We start from the raw sequence: 22,889 nt of genomic DNA, 5'->3' as shown, positions 1-22,889 counted from the left end.
CTCCAATATGATTTATTTGTTTTGCTCATTTCAGCTATAGTGTGTATGTATAATTATTAGCTGAGACACGTACTTCTATTCTTTACTGTTTGCAAAAATCTTAAAGTTAGTTTATAAACGTGAAAGCAGAAATTAGGACTGCACTAATTAGGACGTCACTAAATTCTTTTCTAATCAATACAATTATTATTACTATAATATAATATTATTTTCGAACCTTATTCTAGTTCCCCAGGATTGAAAATAACCTATGTCTTTTTGTAATAAACTTGTGAAAGTATCCGACACTTTCTCGTAACTGTTTCTGACCGATCTCCCTTATCATTCGGTCAGACATTTCAACTACAGTGTATAAGTAGAGTTATTAGGTCAGACATCAACTTCTGTTTTCTACAGTTTGCAAAAACCTTATAGTTATTTTATGCACGTACAAGCAGATGTTTGGACTACGCAAAATAGAACGTTACTGAATACTTTTCTAAGACTGTTTTAGTAAGTAATATTGCTATTATATAATATAAATTTTAAAAATTTAAATTTTATTTAGTTACTCTAGAATTGGAAATGACCTACTGCTTGCTGAGTCAAACTAGTGATAGTATCCGACACCTTCTTTGTAACACTATCGAGTTAATCTTATAGCCTGTTTCTAACAGGTCTCGTATTGAATTTAGTCAATTTGTTAATTATAACTACAATGTATAAGTAGAATCATTAGGAAAGACTTCAGTTTCAAAAGAACTCAAAGTTAGTTGACGAGTTGACGTACGTGAAAGCAGAAGGTTAGAATAAACAAATTAGCACGTCACTGAATTATATTCTAATACTGCTTTAGAGAGTATTATTGCTATAATATAAGATTAATTTTAAACCTTATTCTGTTATCTCAGAATTAGAAATAACTTATGACTTTTTGGGTGCAACTTGTGAGAGTATCCGATACTTTCTCGTAACATCATTAAGTTAATATAATCTCCTGTTTCTGACCGGTATCCTCCATCATTTAGTCAGAAAATAATATTAATTTTGGACCTTATTGGGAATCTTATAATTACTCATTTGTGTCTAAAGTAAGTCTCACAGTGTCTTTTTTATCATCGAGCTCTATCGTCGCTGATGAAACAATAAATTGGCAGCAGATCCGAAAACGTAATATTTTGTCAAGTGCCTGCGCAAACAAAGCAGCAGTCCTGTCGAAGGATTATGTATGGCCGTCACGGCCTAAGGGAACGGGGAGGGAAACAGTAGACGAAAAGAGGTCTCTCTAGTCACGTGGGCCCGACCCGCAGTTCTCTCGCCCTAAAAGCAAGAGAGTGTGAAATTGAAAATCTCCGAAAGCTTTTATTTCGACTATTTATTCTTGGCAACTTTTCAGAATAATTGCATTTAAATGCGACTTAATTTATAAGAAGTCCAACCTACCTGCTTCGAATTTAAAGGAGCGGATTTATTTAGCATATTAACTCCAAATTAATCTGCTAAAAATGCGGTTTAGGCTGAATTTTTACAATATTGAAGAAATTTGGATTAAACTAACCAATACTATGGATTTGCTGTATGGAGAAAAACTGCATCTATGAGAAAAATAATTCTCCAATCATTAAGAAAAATTTCGATATGTTACATTAACATTAAAATGTTATCAGCTTAAATTGTTTTATTTTATCTATCTTGTTAGTTCACATGAATGTGCAACCCCGCTAACAAATATTTATGGCGTGGCTGTGGGAAAGTAAATTGTTATACAATAATCTAGTTTTCTTTTTAATTTTCTTTATAATCTAACAAAAAATAGATAACTCTAATCAGAAATATAACTTTGATTTGAAACAACTAACACAAATTAGAACTTGTACAATCTTGAGTTTCCCTTTGCAAAACCTGCTAATTTGTGACATCTAATATTTGGTTTGTCTATATATGTAATATTATCGCTGTATCGATGTTTGTAAGCAGAAAATGAGAAACACCCCTTTTCCGCTTCATGTTTTTCTATATCATTTGTCCATGTCATTGTTTTTACTATTGAGTTGACAGCATCAGTTTTATTTTGAAATTATTATGAAAATATTTTAAATGTTTTAACAAATCTTTTATTTAAGTCTTATTTAGCACGAACAATTTATCGAATGATTTTATGCTTTATGCTTTACCCTTTTCTAACAACATGTACTTCAATTATCAGTAATGGTGCTTGAAAAGGTATGAAATCTGATATAAAATAATAAAATTTTATTCTGAAAAAAAAGTTATGTTTTGTTTCTTAATGCGATAGAGTAAGAAAATTTAAATTTCCAATGGTTATATCGTAAAATCAGAAGAAGTAATAGTCTCGAATAAATTCCGCCATTCTACTTATTACAGGTAATTTCAATTACATGATTCTAATTATAGAGATTGGTAGTTCATTTGTATATTAGTCGTTCTAAAATGAAGTAGATAAAAACTTATATAGAAGTGAGAATGATACGAAAATAGAAAAATTGTAATAAATAATATTTAAAAAATTATACTATTTACAATACTATTTATACTAAACTTAAAATTATACTAAACTCAATTTTGGTGGCCATATTCCAGATAGTCAGATAAACTGTAATCGTAGGAGTGTGGAAAAATAATAAGGGGCAATGTTTTCTAGCATTCTTTCACAAAGAGGTTTATTCAAATTTACAATCTCTTGTAGTTTTTTTTTCAACAGATCTCTCTGAAATTGCTTCTTATAAGCCAGTAAATGATTTCATATTTTTTCCAAGAAGACGTGCATATTTTTTCTGATTTTCTTGTGTTGTGGCATTATCACATTTGAATGAATAAAATTTTCAAAATATATGCAACGCAAATCAAATATGCGTTTTTATTTTATGAAAAATTGTGAACATTCATTAATTAAACCGCTTCTTCAGAAATTCCATAATTTTTTACTTATATCACAGACCTATTTATATAAATTTAAATGAAAAAAAAATCGTAATAAAATTTTGTATTCATAAATAGCAAAGTATAGCATAGCAAATTGCATAACATAAAATCTAAACTATAAAAATCTTACAGTGACAAAATATTATTTGCCATTACAAAAAAATACATAATACAATTAATAATTCATCAATACAATTATACATTCAGATAATATCAATTTGCACACCATACAATTCGTAAACTAACAAACTATTTTTTCCAGTTATAAAAACAATTGATAACTAAATATTTTTCAAAATTTCCCAATAGTCTTTTATCTGCAAACATATGTTAAAAAGTGGAAAACTTCACTAAACATGTACAGCAGTTATCGGACAGTATTTTAGTTGTGAAAATAAGTGTGTTTCTAATTTATACAAATCCAGTTCTCTTTCAAAATTACTTGAATTTTCTAAAAAAAGCTTCTGCAATATTTTTTAAAATTTTGAATTTTCAATTACCGATAAACGTTCTTACAATAGCAGCCTCAACAATACCTGAAACATTCTTGCAATTTACCTCAAATTGATGTACTAAAGCCACTGAATGTGTCAAAGAAACAGATGTAGCCTACAATTTCGTGACAGCTATAGGTACACAAAGAATTTGCTTCTATAGATATTAAATTTTCTTTCACTGGCTTAGAAAAAGGAGTTTTTGCACTTATTAGATTGGCAAAAAAAATGATTGGTCGTTTAGATTTTAGATAACTTTTTTAACTCATTCTAAATTCTCAGCATAAAATATAGCTGCAGCTAATCAAGTTCTCCAACCAGGTAATTCTAGATGTGGTGGTAGTTAAGTGTTTGAACCGACACAGACACTTTACAAAACAAGGTACATAAGAACGTTTGATTCTAAAAATTCATTATAAAATTATATCACTGACTTAACAAAGAACGTTTTGCTTTTACTGGGAATACCCTATAGTGGGGGTTTATCCTAGGTAATTCTATGAATCTGTTCTTATATAACTAAGTAGTAAAGTATCCGAGTCGGCCCCATGGAAATGTAATTATCTAATAAACACATGTCGTGTCGAAAAGGTCCGGACAGGGCCTTTATTTGTCAATAAAATTCAATAAATTCTCTATTATTGGAAAAAATGCATATTGTGTACAAAACAGGCAAAAAATTCAAAAACTACAAAAACATGCATTTTGTGTTTTCCCATCTCCTATCTATGACTGTAAAAGGACCAGGAAGAAAAATATTTTCAAGAACATCCCGTATTCGTGTCTTCACTATGTGATTGAAATGCCACCACGGACAAATTCATTTTAGCTAACCAACATGAGTAAATGTTACGTTTTACCATCCATAACTAACCACAACTAACTGCTCTAAAATATCTATTTACTTATTTATTTATCAACGGGCCAACCGCCCAGTATAAAATAGATCTTGGTTATTACCTCTTTTTTGATTCGTTAAAGGACGTTTTGATTTTATATTCAATAGTGACTGAAAGCAATGGTAAACAACAAGGAGGTTACCTTAAGAAAACCCTGATATTCTGTCGTTCGGTAATGATTGTATCACCAGCGTAAGGAAGGTTGTTGACTGGATGACCATCGATTGTACACCGTGATCTGTATCATGAAATAGCTTTACAATGTATATTAAACAACATGGGCAATAGGACATCATCATTTTTTTCTATCGAAAAAGTTTGCGTGGTTTCATTTCCTACTCTCATGTTTGGTTAAGGTATGAAATGAAATGAAGATCATAAGAGTCTTAAGAAAACCCTTACATTATTAGAAATGAATTGAAGAATATATTGCGAAAAAGTAAATGTCCTTTATTTAATAACGAAACGAATGTAATTGTGTTGTATTATTTATTCAAGTTTTGTATCTGCAAAGTCAATCTCGCAGGGAACTAATAAGCATATCCGAATTCATTGTTTGTCTAACGTTCAAACGGAACTTTCTAATTCGACATCTTATTCGGAAGGAAGTTGCTGCGTAGCTACACAAGAATGTTTAGTATTTGTTGTGTAGCTCCGGGGCGGTAAACTAACTCCGACGTAATTTATATTCGGGAAGTTTTCGACCCGTTAACCGTATATCAGAAATTTCAAAACCGTAAACTTAGGTCCTGCGTAAATACGTTAACGGGTCGTACACCCGCTTTAAATAAAAAAAAAATAAGTCCGTCCAAAATCCGATTCGCCGAATCTAACGTCTGCTTCTCGTTTTTGTCACCAGGGCGGCGCAAAAACTGAACCTTTCTTCGTCGCCACATCGCAGGAGGCGATATAATTCAGACGAAGCTGACAGCGGCGGTTTTTGCGGCGTACTTCAGAGATCGCCGCCTCCCGTCCCTCCCGCCCTTTTGCGTCGGATAGGCGTGAAAGAAGTCACAGGTGTCGGAAAGGTAAGTCTGTCTGTTTACATAAAATTTATAGGTAAATACGAAAACAGATTCTGATATGGCTAATTCAGTGCTAAGCGTTACTTAAAATTTCTAAAATTTTAAAATTGAACTTTTTTTTATACATATTATTAATCTGTTTTACTGTAAAAATAAAGGCCAGAAAGGAAACAAATTTCAAATTCTCCGTTCTACGGTGCTGACCTAAAATAAATTTGAGTTGTAAAATCACTAATTCATCAACTCCATGTTTGTAAACAGTACTCAAATAACGTACAGCGAATTTCATAAAAAATTAGTACGCATGTTTGTTCCTTGTGGATATCGAATGGTTCAGTTTAACTGTTTCGTAAACTGTGCTATTCAAAGGGATAAGGGCCGCGTATTCTATTGCAGTGCCATTGCGTGAGCCACTTCATAACTAGATAAACAGAAACTAGAAAAGTGTAGCCATCTCTTAAGCTGAAATGTATTTATTAGTATATTATGCAACAAGTGCGGTAAACGGCATTGGACTCACGAGTTTATTTGACACGAACGGAGCGACTGTTTAATAAACGAGTGACTTAAAAAGTTTACCGAACATGTTGCATACTATACTTTTTCTACGACCGTTAGTTTTTGGGTACATTTTCGCAAAACACGAATACATTCACTGACATGACCATCAGAATTGACAAACGTCAAAATTCATAGCGTGTGAAATATCTCCGAAAACATCCGATTGCTCCCAAATCCGTGCGGTAAAATCCCGGAAATGTCCGAAGTGGATCGAATTCATGGGAAACGAGATTGACGTGGTAAAGTGACGCTTCCCGCACGCTAGATCGGTGGTTAATTAGGTGTTTTACAGACGGGAGTAGAAAAATAGAATTTTTCTACTCCCGTCCGTCTGCTCCTATGTGCAGCCATTTTAGGCTTTTCTTTATTTTCAAACTTATTTGTGACAATTCTGACATATTTTTTTTATTTGACAGTGAAAGTATGAGAAATATGAAAACAGGGAAGTTTGCATGACGACATAGTGGCACTGCTCAACACTATGAAAAAAAAGTACTTTAAGATAATTTTTTTATGAAAAAAGCTGTACATTTATTGCGACAGAAAAAAATTAAGAGTTTATATATAAACTTTAGAAATGGTACGGTACTGATATTTAGCTAATACTTTGGTAAGTTCTCTCTGAATGACAAATTATGTTCTATAAAAATATAATGAAGTATGTTCATGATCATATAATTAATAAAAATACTTCATTATTAGATTATTAATTAATCGTTAGGGAGAATAAATAATACAAAACATCAACAATCACAGTTAAAACAAAATTGTCTTTTGTATCGAGAAAGGAAAAAGAAGGGATTAAAAATATGGTCCAATGAAATAAAAGAAGCAGTATGAAAAAAGAAAAACATACATATATCATCTTAAAATCCCGACTGAAGGTAAACCAGGAAAAAGATTGAACTATAATAAATTTAAAAGAACTGAGAGGAGCCTTCAAGGCTACAAAAACAAAAAAGCGACTGATATAAATGTTATCAATACTGAACTCAGTTACACTTAGCACTTTGACATTTATTTCAAAAATGTTGGAAAAGCTGCACTACCCCTGATGAATGTAAAAAATAATCTCGTTCCAAAAAGGTGATAAAACTAACAGAAGGACTATCGAACCCATCGACAATGTAAGCAGACACAAGTGATTGAATATTATGAAACAACGGTGGTATCCAACACTTAATAAAAGTTTCACAAAATATACACATTGCCAGCAAAATTGCAATTGATATGGCTTATAGTTAAATGGAGAAATACCAAGTAACAAGTTAGTTAAATAAGGCTGCTCTATTTAACCAAAATTATGGAACATGAAATTTATTATAGGAGAGTTGTTTTGTTTTTCCCTGGGCTGTCAAACTTTCTTATTTTATGTAGAGAGGTTATGTTTGTATTCCATTAAGGGATTGTTCTTAAAATTCTTTTTCTTGGAATATACAATACACCCATATTCCACTATTTCTAAAAATGAAAATGCACTAGAATTTAATTTACGAACGATATAATTAATGATTTTAACGGATCTGCAAAACGCAAATTGCAATAAAAAACTATTGAAAAATTTATTAAAATTAGTACTATTGTTCAGGACTTGTTTTATTAAATTAAATTAAATGAATTAAACTATGTCTTAAGCGGCCTCTAAATTCCCGTACGGTGTTTTGGAGATCTGATTCTGCTCTTATCCGGTGTTGCATCTGGTTCTGTACACTTTAGTTTTGAGGTGACCTCAATAAAAAGTCTAGGGGATTTAAATCTGATGAACGAAACGGCTACTCGATTTTCCCTCTTCAACCGATCAACCGATTTGGAAACATTGCATTCAAGTACTCTTTTATATGTGTGTTTAATGGGGAGGTGCCCCATTTCGTTGAAACCATATACGGTTATCAAGCATCCCGATTCCACCATTTCTAATGTTCTGTGCTATAATGAAGCTAATTAAGGGATAACTTGCGTTCTTGAAAGGGTATACTATTTTTCACCGATTGGAATGCCATTGTTAAAGTCCCTAGAGTATCTGCACCAATCATTCCAACCCATACATTCGGCTTTTGGGGATATTAGGTACAATGTTCCATCATCTATTGGGGATTTTCGTTTGACCAATATCAGCAATTGTGTCGATTAACGCAGCCATTCAAACAAAAAGTCGCATCGTTTTGAGAAATTTGGATTTTAAATCGATTCACAATTCCTTAGAATTTTAAGAGTGATCAAAAATGGAATTAAAGCATACCACATCTATTTAAAATGCTAAAGTTTGCAACCTTTGGGAAAAAATAAAAAATGAAACTTCCTGAGATATATGATGCATCTTTTGACCAACCCTGCATAGAGGGATGCCATTGGGACAAAGTGGAAAACGAAGTAACCTAAAGGTTTTGACCAAAACACCACCCTGAACACTATTTTGTATGCGGATGACTTATTACTCTTAGCGGCAATAGAAGACTTACGTACAGAAATGTATGGTCTCCAATTAATCTGTCAAAATGACGACATAAAAATATCAACAAGCACAGTATGGCTTTCTCAGGTAAATATCATATATTGGAACAAATAAAGCACTTAAACATGACACAACTTTAATAATAAAATAAAGGAAAATAAAAGAAAGTGGAAGGAGGATACCAGTCAAATACAGATTTCATCAATGCGATAAAAAAAGAGATATCGGAAAGCCGGAAATATAGGTGTCGTAATTAAAATGCCCAAAAATCTGAAGTGAAGAAGAAGTTATGGTTACTAAAACCTTAATCAAGGCTGGTGTTTCCATGAGAGCTGCTACGAAACAGCGGATCCATGGATATAAAAAACCCAACACCCAACTTTGTGAGACACGCTGATTTGAAAACGACAATATATTCTTTTTCCATATTTAGCGTTCTGGCTAAAAAGATTGTGTCAATAGAAGAGTGACTGTTGTGGTGTGTCAAATGGTTACAAAACGTTTTACCGAGGAATCTAAAAATTTCTATGAGTTTGTGGTTGGCACTCCTCAAGGACCGCCTTTGGTTATACAATGATGATAACACAATAAACAAAACACGTATCGATAGGAGGAATTTTATTTTACCACGCCGCAGGCACTCGAGTCTAATTCAATATGACATTAAATGGGATCCTAATTTGAGAGACCCCTATCAATCACGACGGAAAGCACGGGAAGTTGCCCGTAGGCATTGACAGTTCCCTACACTTCCTTGGAGACCGGGCGACGTAACCCCAATCAGGCTCAATTATCATACTCGCCGCAAAGTGTGAGGGGGAGGATTTCTATTTTGGTGGGTGTCGGCAGGAAAACTTTATCGCCTCGCCGGTTTGATTGCAGAAACGCATAAATCAGGTGGAACTTGGGGGAGGTTAGCAGGTACTGATTCGAAACGTTTGCTCCTTCGCGTTTGTCAGATGAAACGGATCTTTGAATGAAATCGTGAAGAAATTAAGATCAGAAAAAAATAGTTCGAAAGGTTAGTCATACGCTTCAGTTTTCACAAATATAAGCCTAAACCTACGCATTAAATGAGGTTTGTTTGAACTTTAAAACCTCAAAAAATTCGAATCATGTGGTTCTATAGGCGCATATTACGGATACCCATACATATAGAATTACCAATGATGAAGTTCTGAAACGCATTGGACATCGACGGACGCCTAAAACAATTATGAAGATCGCTTATACAGCACAGATTTTTGCTACACTTCATAATGCAGAAAACAATCGATGCAAGGTTGGGTATTCGACAGGAAGAAAAAATAGGTACCAATTACATCCGCCGTCCAGCGTTAAAAAATTAATGAAAAGCGTAAGCCTAAAGCTTTGTCTCTGCTCTGGTTAAGATGGCCAATATTCCTTTAAGAACCGTCGCTCTGCGTATTACACGAGAAAAGCCGGCCGAGCATCATAAAGTCTCTTACTTCTTACTCTCTAATCCTCTTAAATGTTAAGTCTCATCGATTGACTGGTTCTTCCATTCAACTCTACAATTTGTTTGCTCATAAAAATTATAAGGCGGAACGATCCTCGCCTTGCATTGTTGTTAAGCACGTTATTTGTGCGGAACCGGTTAAAAAATGTTCTCATTTCTCCTTAATTGAAGTCCCTTCCTCGTCCTAAAGAAGCCAATTATATAAGTCGGAAATACGCAGCAAGAGGATGAGGACACATCACCAAAATATATACCCAATTTTAACATTTCTTGATTTAATTCGATATTCTACTTTAAAATTTATAACCCTAAAATTTGAAATTTCATGTCATCTTGCACTTTAAAATTTCGAGTTTTATCTCGAAATCTTTTTTTTTGTTTTAACTCTAAGTTTTACTTTAAAATTTGATGGTTTATATCGAAATTAAGGGGTTTAACTCGAAATGTTAAAATTTTGTTGTAACCTAAAATTTCCTTAAAATTTCGAGTATTCATTTGAAATTACCTTGTGTTTGAATCCTTTAAAATTTCGCGTTCTGTCTCGAAATGTTAGTTTTTTGTTTTAACCCGAAATTCTATCTTGTTATTTCAAAATTTTAAAATTACGTGTTTTTTTTAACTTGACATTCACTGACTATGTCTTGTTTTAAATCGAAGAATTTTACTTTTAAATCCATGTTTTGATTCGAAATTTTAAAATTTCTTGTTTTAACCTGAGATTACGTGGTAAATTTTTTAAAACTTAATTTTTTGTGTTTTGACATGAAATTTTCAAATTTTCTGTTTTAACTTGAAATTACCTTCATATATGGTGTTTTAGTTTGAAATTACCTTGAAATACCTTATTTAAATTCGAAATTTCACTTTTTTTTGTTTTTACTCAAAATTTTAACTTGTTTTATTTTTAAACTTCCTGTTTTAACTCGAAATTTTACGTTCAAATTTTGTGTTTTGACTAGATATTCTGCCTTAAGGTTTCATGTTTTTTCTCGAAATTTCGCGTTTTATATCGAGATTTTTTTTTAACTCGAAATTCTTCCTTGTTTTATTTTAAAACTTCCTGTTTTAGCTTGAAATTGCTCTACCTTTTTTTATTTGAAATTACTTTAAAATTTAATATTTGAACTCGCAATTTCACTTTTAAATTTTATGTTTTTTTTTTATGTTGAATCGATATATTGTACTGTAGAGTTTAATGTTTTTTTTTTCAAAATTACGTGTTTTATCTCGAGATGATTTTACTCAAAATTTAAAAATTTGTTGCCTTAACTCGAAATTGCATGGCAACTTTTCGATTCATCAAAAATTTTAATTTTTGTTTTGACACGCAATTTTCAAATTTTGTGTTTTAACTTGAAATTACCTTGAAATTTCGTGTTTTAACTCTAATTTTTCATTCAAATTTCCACTTTCCACTATTGAGGCCAATCATTTAAACCGGCAATACGCTGCAAAGTAATGGAGTATATAAACATTCCGGAGGCACCCTTAAGCTAAGACGGAACCTCCCAACAAAACAACCGCCGTGTCCGGCGAGACATAAGTACAAAAGTCAGACTTATAAACAGCCGTCCGTTGCCGCAACTATATTAAGCCTTGTGGTCATTGTCCCTCATCCTTTAGGGCCGAAAGACCGGATTATATCGAACCATTTACTTGATACGATTAACTCTGTTGAAAAATGTTTTGATATATATTAAATTGCCGGGTTTATCATGTCGGGGTCAATTTGCCGTGTCTTCGTGATAGCTAATTGTCCAGTAATTGAAGTTATAGTCTTGATTAAGGTTACGATCCGGACTGGCTGCAGCCACAATTGATGAAGAGTTCCATATTTCAAAGAATACGAAAAATTGCTTAAGTTGTTTCGGTCATTTTGTCGTATTTACATCTTTCCCTGTTTTATCTTTACGCCTACGAGGCTTATTGCACCATGAGTGGTTAGCCTGATGACAGAACGAAAAACAACTAAAACGGGATTTTTATAGTTTTCTACCAATTAAACTTATTATTATTGGCGTTATTAAGTTGTTATTATGGATCACAATTATTGCATGCCCAGCACGTCCAGTGATGAAGGAGTTCATAGTTAAAAGCATGTAGTTTATTATGTATTTAGTTATAAAGCTATAAATGTTGGTAAACCATAATGTTTCTGCAAATTTTTGGTATATATTATATATTTTATTTATAGTATTTTTATATATACAGGCTGTTCTGTTGAGCCAAGATATTAACCAACTATTTTGTAAATGGGTTGCTAAGAATTTTTTTATAAATTCAAGTTATTTGCTTCATATTGATAATTTTTAGTCGTTACGTCAGCATACGAAATTTTGAGTTATTTTTGAAAAATACAACAAATCAAGATAAGACATATAAGATAATGCATAGCTTTTACAAAACTGAAATAAAAGAAGATGTTTTTAGAGAAAATTTTTAAATATTTTAAAAATGCCAGAAGAGTTTCTGCTGTTGTAATATTATTCGAGAACCATTTTGGTTGACAATGTCATAAATTAAATTACTCTAGAATGGACGACACTTGTGCCTCTGCGTTGATATATAATAATAATAATTATACGACAATGAGGAAAAAAAGTTAAATACAAAAACTGTTTGATCCTAAGTATATATTTTATTTATATCATTTCTATATATACAGGGTGCTCATTGAGCCAAGACAGTAATCAGCTTGGTTTTAAATGGAATGCGAAGAATCTTTTTAAAAATTAAATTTATTCGTTTCATATTGAGAATTTTTGGTTGTTATGTCAGCATAGAAAATTTTGAGATATTTTTGAGAAATATAAAATATAAAATTTGGAATTTTTATTGCGGATCCTTGGAAGTGGTTAATATTTCATTTCTTAGTGAAAATTCATATATATATATATATATATATATATATATATATATATATATATATATATATATATATATATATATATATATATATATATATATATATATATATATATATATATATATATATATATATATATATATATATATATATATATATAGCTTTTATTACGAAAATTGGCCAAGTTAGGAAGTTATGGCCAATCTTCTGCAAGAACCCGTGTATTTCATTTTAAATCTAAGCAAAACTTAATCTAAAACATTTAATTTTTAGTTGGCCAAATATTGGCACCCCTGTACATTTTATAGTTGTAAAATAACATATTGGCGTATGATTAACTCGTGTGCCGAATTTGAATTAATTTAATTTAATAAATTATATAGAAACACCAGTGAAATATATTCTGATAATGACAACATGAAAATTCGTGACAGTAACAATATTTTTATTTGTGATTGTTATACGTTATTAAACACGCTTTAATTAAAGCTAAATATGCGTTATGCCATTGAATAAAAAGTAACAATAATTAAGTAGCATTCAGTCTTAGAGGAGTGTCTGAAATGCTTTCAGTTTATTTTCCTGCTAAAACTTGAATTTCGATTTCACCAATTGAACCCATTATTACCCAATTCTTGTCCAATGGCACCGTAATAAATATTCAGCTTAAAATGTCGATAATAGAGCAGAAGAAAGAGACAATACGAGAATTCTTGGACAAGCTGTAAATAAATCATCAGGCCGCAGTGTTGCGCACATTAAAAAACACAAGTATTTTTCCTATAAATACGAAAAGCACCAGAAACTCCGGGAAGGCGATGAAGCAAGAAGTGTAGAATTTTATTTTGGAATGTTGGAAGAAGCAAAAAATGATAGGGATTTTTAAAAAATATTTGTTTTACTGATGAATGTACATTCACACTGAAGAACGAACCAAATGTTGGAGTCAAGACAATGAATATCGTTTTGTTTATGATTAGGGAGTATTTGGAAAATACTTCCAACGGGAGAATTATTGGCCCAAGGTGCCGAATCCTTTGGCCACCCAGGTCTGCTGACCACTCACAGAATGACTTCTTGCTGTGGGATCACTTGAAAAATATTAAAAATCTAAAATTTTTGAAATCCTGACCAGTCACAAAACGCGTTTTCCTTAGAATGTGACAGGATTTCATAATATCAACTAATCAATCTTAGAAATAAATTTTATAATCGCTTAGGATATTGTTTAACTGTTTCAACGTTTACTTAAAAAATAATGTTTTTTTAATAATGTTTTTTTAGCAATGTTTTCTTGTTTTTAATAAAAATTACGAAATTTACAGTTGTTCCTTGAAGCTTCCTTGTTGCTTAAACCCTCCTTTGAATGAAATTCATTCCAAAAACGCTTTAAGGGACAAGGAGGTCTTAAGAACGGAGTATGAGTTTGATTCTAAGAAAAACATAATGATATACCTACATACTTAGTTCATTTTGAGTGTGTGCATTAAAAACGTGTCGGTTTATGAAAATATTTGCTGGTGATTACTGCAATTGCAGCAAGTGTGCTATATGTTGATATATGTAAAATTTGACTTTGAATTGCACTAGATTGTGAAAAAAATGTAATTTTAGTGCCCCTAATCTTGTCTAAAAACACAACTGTATAAGTACCACTTGTGCTTTATATTGACGTATATAAAATTTGGCTCTGAATTGCACTAGATTAGAGAAAAAATGTAATTCTAATACCACTAGTCGTATCTAAAAACACAAGGATTCCAACTGTATAAATAACATTTGTATTTTATGGGACGCTTGTGCTATCTGTTGACATGTAAAAAAAAATTGGTAATCTTAATGCTTGTAATCGTACCTCAAACCACATGAATTAGAATAGTAGGGGTGTTTTTTTCGATGTATAGAACTTGAAGTTTTAATAAAACAACGATGGATTATTCGATTGACATGAATTTTATTTATCCGAAAGATAATCTTGTGGCATTACATTTTAAATATGATTTCTAACATATGACCGCTACGGTTGCTGCGGATATAGTCCAATCTGGACATCCAATTTTCGATTACTTTTTCCAACATTTGTGGCCGTATATCAGCAATAACACAGCGAATGTTGTCTTCCAAATGGTCAAGCGTTTGTGGCTTATCCGCATAGACCAATGACTTTACATAGTCCCACAGAAAGTAGTCTAGCGATGTTAAATCACAAGGTCTTGGACACCAATTCACAGGTCCAAAACGTGAAATTAGGAGGTCACCAAACGTGTCTTTCAATAAATCGATGGTGGCACAAGCTGTGTGACATGTTGCGCCGTCTTGCTGAAACCACATCTCCTGGACATCATGGTTATTCAATTCAGGAATGAAAGAGTTAGTAATCGTAGCTCCTTACCGATCATCATTGACTGTAACGTTCTAGCCATCATCGTTTTTGAAGAAGTACGGACCAATGATTCCACCAGCCCATAAAGCGCACCAAACAGTCAGTTTTTCTGGATGTAATGTGGCAGTTTTGTTTGTTGACGTAGCCATTGAACCAGAAGTGCGCTTCATCGCTAAACAAAATTCGCTTATGAAAATCGGCAACAACGGCAATCTCGTTTTGGGCCCATTCGACGAATCTACACCTTACTTGAATATCGTTTGGCTTCAATTCTTGCACGAGTTGGATTTTGTAAGCACGTAAACCAAGATCCTTCCGCAAAATCTTCCATAAGTGGATGGACACAGATCGAATTCATGTGCTCGATGGCGGATAGACTCATTCGGGTCTTCCTCAATGCTACGCTCTACAGCAGCAATAGCTTCTTCTGTACGTACCGTACGGCGTCTCTGAGGATGCGAGTTATCAATAAGAGTAAACGTGGTGCGAAAACGTTCCAAGGTTAATCAAATTAACTGCTCTGATGGACGATTTTGTCGACGATAAAATGGACGTAGGGCGCGATACGTATTCCGCAGAGAACCATTATTTTAGAAATAAAATTGCACTATTTGCAAGCGTTGTTCAGGTGTGAGTCTATTCATGATGAATTGCCAAACCAAACTGAGAATAAATCACTTGACAGCTGTTAAATCGGTCGCCATCTTGAACAGTAATGGCAACTTAAAGTTCTATACATCGAAAAAAAACACCCATTATAATTTAAACTTGTGCTTTATATTGATATAAGTAGAACTTTGTTGTGGATTGCACTAAATTATGAAAAAAACTGATTCGAACTCTATAAGTAACACTTGTGCTTTATGTTGTTATATCTGCATTGCAGTATATCATGGGACAAAACGTCATTTTGATGCCACTGTTATATCACTGGTTTAAAAACACAAGGTTTCGGAGTGTGCAGATAACACTTGTGTTTGACGTTGGTTTGTGCACAAGTTGTGCTTGCTATATTGACTTCACTTCACTTAATTAGTGAATCTCTGGTATGATGTTCCACATAATTTAGCCAAATTGACGACGGTGTGCGTTACTTCGCATCGAAACTAGTATTGACTTTCCCTCGTCGACCTCGGGTGGCGGGATAATAAAAGCACGATAAAGAGTGAAAATTTCTAATGTAACCCACATCACGAGTTGTCGAAGTCTTTGCGGCGGCGAGACTGCTGGCAGGCGGACGGGCGGGTAGAGGAGAGACGCCCGAAGGAAGCAAAGACGGAGGAGGAAAAGCAAAAGAGAACACAATAATTGGACCCAACTTCGCTTCTTGAATACGAATCGGTGGGTTGACAGGAGTCGCACAGATGAGCTCCGTCGATCTGGTGCGGAGGATGCAGCCGAAGCCGGAACAGCATTGATTAAGTTGTTCTCCTGGTACCAGTTCCTTTCGTCGTTATACAGTTTCGCGCATATAAATTAAAAATTACGATTTTCGGTTATTGCATAGACCGAATGCCCGTATAGGATTTTTTAATTATTATCCTTAATTAACATTCAAGTTTAAAAACTAATTTTACAAAGGGGTTTAAAATTTTGCTACATATAAACTATGTGAATGAAATTCCTAATTTTCTTTTCGAAGACCATTAAAGATTTAAACTAGTAAATCTATCAGCAAATTCGAACACTTTAGCAGGAAAAGATAAATGTCATTTGCTATACTTGTGAAAAGATGCCACAATGCCAAGCAAATATTAACCTCAAACAGAAATTTTATTAAAGCTTAATTTTAAAAGCAATCTTATAAGATATTAGATGAAATGTTAAAATTTCTAACCAATTTTATGGCGTTCAATCGTCAAAAAAAAATTTCTAGTTTTAGCAAATTTTGGTCCTGCGGATAGTTTGTGCAAAAAAACTATCGCAAAAAGTTGTATGCTTTTCATTTTTCTACAATTGTGCCAATTTTTTCTAAATAAAAAACGGACAAATTACTTAAATGTTCCGAATTTGGGAAAGCATTCTTGATAATATATTATGCAAAAAGTGTGGCAAACGACATTTGAGCCGCGAGCGGAGGGTTGCGGAGCAAGTGTTTAATAAATGACTAACCAAAACTAACCTTACATTTTTTAAAATATCTACTAAAGTCCTAAATGAATTCTTTACAAATGCAGGAGTTTTCCCACAAGTGGCTGGACGATTTGAGGGAAAAATCTATTTGAGCTCCTGATTGTGAAATCCCTGAAACTGGTGATAGGTGCTTTACTTTTATGGATTGTCCATAAAATATTATCCAGAATATAGCAACTGTATTTATGCAGTGCTCGATAGATTCTTACTTCATTAGTCGTAGTAGGGTCACTAGAAAGCAGTCTGTATCTGCCTGGTGCACGTCCAAAGTGACTGTGGTCTTGCGCTTGTCCACTGGGAGAATGTTTACATCTTTTTGAAAGTCTTTGATGGCTGTTTTGTTCCTCTTCTTGGAAGTTTATCTATTTCCATTCCTTTCAGTTGTAACGTCTCTATGGAGCTAATAATATCTAACATGGACGTTTTTCGACGAACAAGGGCTCAATATTTGTTCAATATTGGAAAGGTTCATCAAAGATAGATTTATTATTTTATATTTGATTTCTTTGTTACTATTTGTTGCTTCAAGCCGTTGTTTTGGATAACGGAAGTTCGACAATCTCTTAGTATTTCTACTGAATCATGTCTACCATCTCCAAGCAAGCTGTTTGTCCTGTCGTATGTAATAAGTTATCACCAACAAAAATTAAAATCGATTTTTTCTTATTTTCTTTTTCTGCATTGTTATTTCTAATTTCATCTATAATTTGTTCCGACATTATGAGCTATAGTTAAATTCGTGATATCGATTCTAAGCGCTGTCGTAAAAATAAGAATGCCGGTTTTAAAAAGCAATTTTACCAACAGATTTAGGTTCGAAGCTCTTGTTTCATTATTTTATTTTAAGTTTTTATTATAACGAATTTGTAACATATTTTAAATCTTTAATCTTTTTTTAAGAATGCGAGAACAGTTTTTTGAAAATATTTTTCCGATTCCTCTCTCTAAAAAATTAATTATTTCCCATGTTTGCGAGTGGGCCAGCGGGAAACAGAAAATGACCGAATCTCATAATTCGGCGAACTTATGTCAACAGAGTTGATGTCCAAAGTTTGAACGGGCGGTTAACGAAACTGGGAGAAAGCTTTGCCGGTCCAAGTTCGCACAGACAAAAGGGATTTTCGGCCGTTTGAATTGGATGATTGTGTTTGGAGAGGCCGAATTGATAACCTATTTGCTCTACACGTTACTTCGGCGTTCAATACGTACCGGTCGAGCAAATAGACAATAATACTTACGAATCAGAGCAACACATATAATTTTTTATATATTAATAAATGAAACCAGGAAAAAAACGTAAAATAACTGACCAAATAATACTGTAAAAATATAATGATGATATTAGAAACGACTTTTTCGTAAACTTTTAGAGTTAGTCAGAAAAATACGTGTTTCACCCAGAATAAAAAACGAAATCGCTGTACTGCTGTAGTTTTCCCATTATTTTTTTGCCATTGTTGCTGATGAAAATCAACTTATTAAAGTTCTACGCAGACAAAAATAATTGCGAAATCCAAAGTAACCTGTATGAGTGTGCATATCCAAAAAATAAAACGAGGAGAAATCAAAGTCACACATGTCTTACCAAACAACTCTGTTAATACATTATTTTATACAAGTGACATGAGAAATCCTTAAAGAGTTTGAAAGTTGATTTGTACTACCCAGTCGAAAAACAGCCCTAAATAGGTGTTTTTTTCAGAGGAAAAGAAAATACCGACACTTCTTGAAGTTTGGAAATATCAATTTGCTGCTATAGTTTTGCACATTATTATTCCGACGTCACCACATAGTAATAAATTAAACATTTATGCATACAATAATGCTTACGAAGCCAAAATAACGCATATGACTTTGCACATCCAAGAAAATAGAAACATCAGGAAGAAAACGTAAATTGCCTGATCAAACATCTCTGTAAAAATATAATTTCCTCCAACTGGCATTAAAAAAGGCATTTCCGTATCCACAAAGGCTTTCAATGTGGATTGTTTTTTATTTAGTCTAAAAAAACACGGCGAGTAGGTGAATTTCTTTCAGAATCGAAGGCTCTTCTTGAAGTTTGGAAATATCAATTTGCTGCTATAGTTTGCACATTATTATTCCGACGTCACCACATAACAATTGTTGGTGATTAAAATCAACTTATTAAACTTCTACGCAGACAATAATAATAATACTTACTAAGTCAACGTAACACAGGATGTTTCGCCACTGTATTAGAAATAACATTTCCATATTCATGCAGAAGGATTTGTGTTACTTAGAAAAATGCACTTCTAGAAGCTTGGAAATATCATGCTGTAGTTTTCACATTATTTTTCCGATGTTATCAAATAATTTTTTATGATCAAAATCAACTTTTTCGTTTTCATTCAGTCAGTCAGTAAACTTTACGATGGATCATCTCTGGAAATATATAATTTTCTCAAAATGACATTAGAAACGGTTTTTTGTTACCCTTTAGCGCTTTGAAGTTGAATTTTACTACCTAGTCCGAAACAACAGGTTAATAATTGTTGGTGACGAAAATCAACTTGAAAATGCGAATACTAATACAATATTTCGGGCAGATCTATCACTACTCGATATTAAGTGCCATGCATTGCTACTGAATCTACCACCTTCAAATCAACTTGTTTAACTTTTACGCATTTGCTTTGTGATAATTTTTGACTGCATTGTAATACTCTGTATTAGAAACAGTTAAAAATAATTTCTGTGGACTAAGACAGTAAAATTCCAGAGAAAGCTCAAAATAGATAACTTTTGCCTAGATATAGAAAATTTTTTGCTATGCATTGGTCATATAAAATATAACAATAATTAAAATAAATTAACACTAGAAAGTCTGTAATTTTATTTTTTGAGTCTCAGAGAATAAGTGGCCTAGCAGGTAAGGCCACTTTAAACTTGCTCTCTAAAACGAAAAATCTTTGTTAATTCTTAGGCCAAAATTTATGCACCCACTTGTGTATTAAATTGATACACCGATCGCTATTCTTTCCAAAGAGCAGAGCAGAGGATTTGGTTGGAATAATTATCAACCCATGACGTGCTGAGAATTCTATTAGTTCCTTTAAATCTCTATTAATCAATTTTTGGACCATATACCAAGTACTGTGGACAAATGATTACGAGACCTGGGTGTCATCAGTTAAAAAATATGCCGCAACAGTTTTCATACGTAAGATAAATTTGCTTGCTTAAATTGCAAATAAAAGGGACCCCAGTGTGGAACCTTCTGGCACACCACAACTAATAGTTTCTCAAACTGATTCACCTGTTTCGATGATCAAGATAACTCCTTATTAGCGTTATCACACAATTGGAAAACACGACGTCATTTAAAATAATTAACAGTGGTTCGTGACATAAATACTTTCGAATAGTTAAGAAGCACCAAAATGTACCGTGCATAACGCACTGCCGTCCTTTTGTTAGAGTAATTAGAGTTCATATTCAGTTATTTGCAAGCGATCAAGGTAATATCAGTCAAAGCAGCTTGGCATGATTTTAGGTAACTTATTTTTACGCTTAATTAGGATCTGGTTATGTTCCTGCTTTTTACAAGAACTGTTGCGTCATTATTGCCGGGAAATTTTGAGGTTATGGCAAAGAATGAAAGAGATTTTTAAGCGATTTTCCTAACGGGGCCTATGATGAACACATTTGAAAAGAAGAAAAAAATTTTCTCGCCAAATGTTTAGTGACGAAGCCGCGTTTTATTTAAATGGTATGGTAAATAAACAAAATTGAAGGTCTCCAGATATTTCTAGATATTTCCTCTGTGGATATTTAAAATCAAAAATGTGTTAAGAAAAACCGCAAAATTTAGATGATTTAAAATTTATAATTAGATACGACATAAGGCAAATTAACTATATCGGCTAAATAATAGAAGACCGATTAAAAAAAGGAATTTTGTATCCATATTTACTTTTTGACCCATCCTGTATATTCTCTAGTTCCTGCAAAAAATGTAATACCTGATTTTAAATGAATTTGTTCTATATTTTAGCCCTTCGCTGTATTTAAAATTACTTTTACTTATTTATTGTAAAGCAATAATTAAATATATATTTATTACTCTTTATTTGTCTATTGATTACTTCTTCAATATTTGTCATAGCTAATTCTGTACAGTATCGATTCTTGTCGGTATATCTATAGGATTGCAACGTCGTAGATAATAGGAGATGAACTGAAGTTAGAATCTCCTGTGAAGTCATCAACATGTTCTATCACATCACTAAAATTAGCTCGCCGCGCTTTTGGATGGAGTAAACATCAGGATATCGATATTGTCGGTATTAATACGACGAAGTTCGTAAAAAGAAAGTTCCAATTCGAAAAAGTCATAAAGTGACACCGAAGCGAACGTGATAAATAAGCCCGAAGTTAATTAAGTTTTTCTTGGTCTTTCCTCAAGACGTGATCGGAATAATCTTCGCGACGGCACTAGACATATACATACAAGGATGGCTTTGAAAATGCTTTTATCTAGCTACACGCAACTAATAGTGCGGCCGCAAAAAAATGGCCTGAGATCGTTCCGAGTGCAAAACCAAATAAAATTGAAATCGGGATCTCTGCTCTCGATAGACCCTACGTTCGCATGGACGGAAATCGAAAAAGGTCAAGGCATAAATAAATAAAAGCAATGTTCATGGCAAAATAATTCCAACGAACTTTAAAGAAACCTTTTGGGATTTACACCAGATAAACGAAACTGTCTCCTAAATAATAGAGTTTCTTTTCTCATAACGTATTTATCCTGTCAGAAATAATAACGGCCTCTTATTATTATTTGGTATTAATATTATTGTTATTAGTTGATTTAGAATTTTTTTTGTTTTCAGGGTTTTTTGCTTCATGCTGTATGATCTTTGTTTAAAATAGAATATGTCTTGTTTTCTTTAAATTAATTCTCACTACTAGCAGTCTCTATCGGTTTCGTGTGGCATTGCTGCATAAAACAACGCGTTTGTAAGTGAAATGCACAAAAACCAAATTTTGGAAAAAGTGGACGCCCTCGCGCGTTGACCATCAACAACACGTACCGGTTTTCGGGAGTGAAACCAATTTATTTTTCGATGCTAAAATTGGTCTTAGTCCAGTGAGATCTTTCTCACCATCTATGGCACCGGATCGTTACCATAACCTCATCGGTAAGTAACTCACAAATTTGTAATAGCGGTCTCACTTCGATTTCGATTTAGTAACGAGTTTTTCAAAAAAAAAAAAAAAAGCCAATCCAAATTATGCGCTATCAAGGCGCATTAACAAAATACTCTAGGACTTTCTACACCGCGTTCGCCTCTCCTAACTTTAAGTAATTCGTTATAAGTTTCAGAAGTAAGACTTGTTGAATCTAATTTAAATCGCTTTAAGTGTAAAATGTTCGGATTAAATCTGTTTTAAAGACACCTAAAATGAATACAGAGCATCATAAAACTTTGATAAAACTATTTAGGAAACTTAGGTGTTCCCTTTTCAAATGGATTGAGTCATATCTGTTCACGAAACGTTTCACTTCCGGGTTTTATTTCAGATTCAATGAAGCCCACTTCTGGCATCCCACCGTCATTGTGAACTCTGCCGCCCATCTTACGGCAGATATCGATAGACGGTAGTGTGGAGATTTTTACCCACTAAAAAAAAACATTCCTCT

The 22,889-nt window shown here is 33.0% G+C and overlaps 1 protein-coding gene across 1 annotated transcript in view; it reads left to right on the top strand.

The window, feature by feature from the left end:
• Nucleotides 1–22,889, top strand: part of LOC132705356 (kinesin-like protein CG14535) — a 577,250-nt gene that overhangs the window by 365,308 nt on the left and 189,053 nt on the right. The window contains 1 exon segment of the mRNA XM_060675896.1: nt 5,175–5,343. Within this exon segment, the coding sequence (XP_060531879.1) occupies nt 5,175–5,343 (169 nt within the window).

The sequence above is a fragment of the Cylas formicarius genome, unplaced genomic scaffold (assembly GCF_029955315.1).
Source record: "Cylas formicarius isolate icCylForm1 unplaced genomic scaffold, icCylForm1.1 PGA_scaffold_7__23_contigs__length_41026272, whole genome shotgun sequence".
In the NCBI taxonomy this organism is placed as follows: Eukaryota; Metazoa; Arthropoda; class Insecta; order Coleoptera; family Brentidae; genus Cylas; species Cylas formicarius.
Note: the sequence above shows the minus strand (reverse complement) of the source record. Positions and strands in the feature narration are given on the sequence as shown.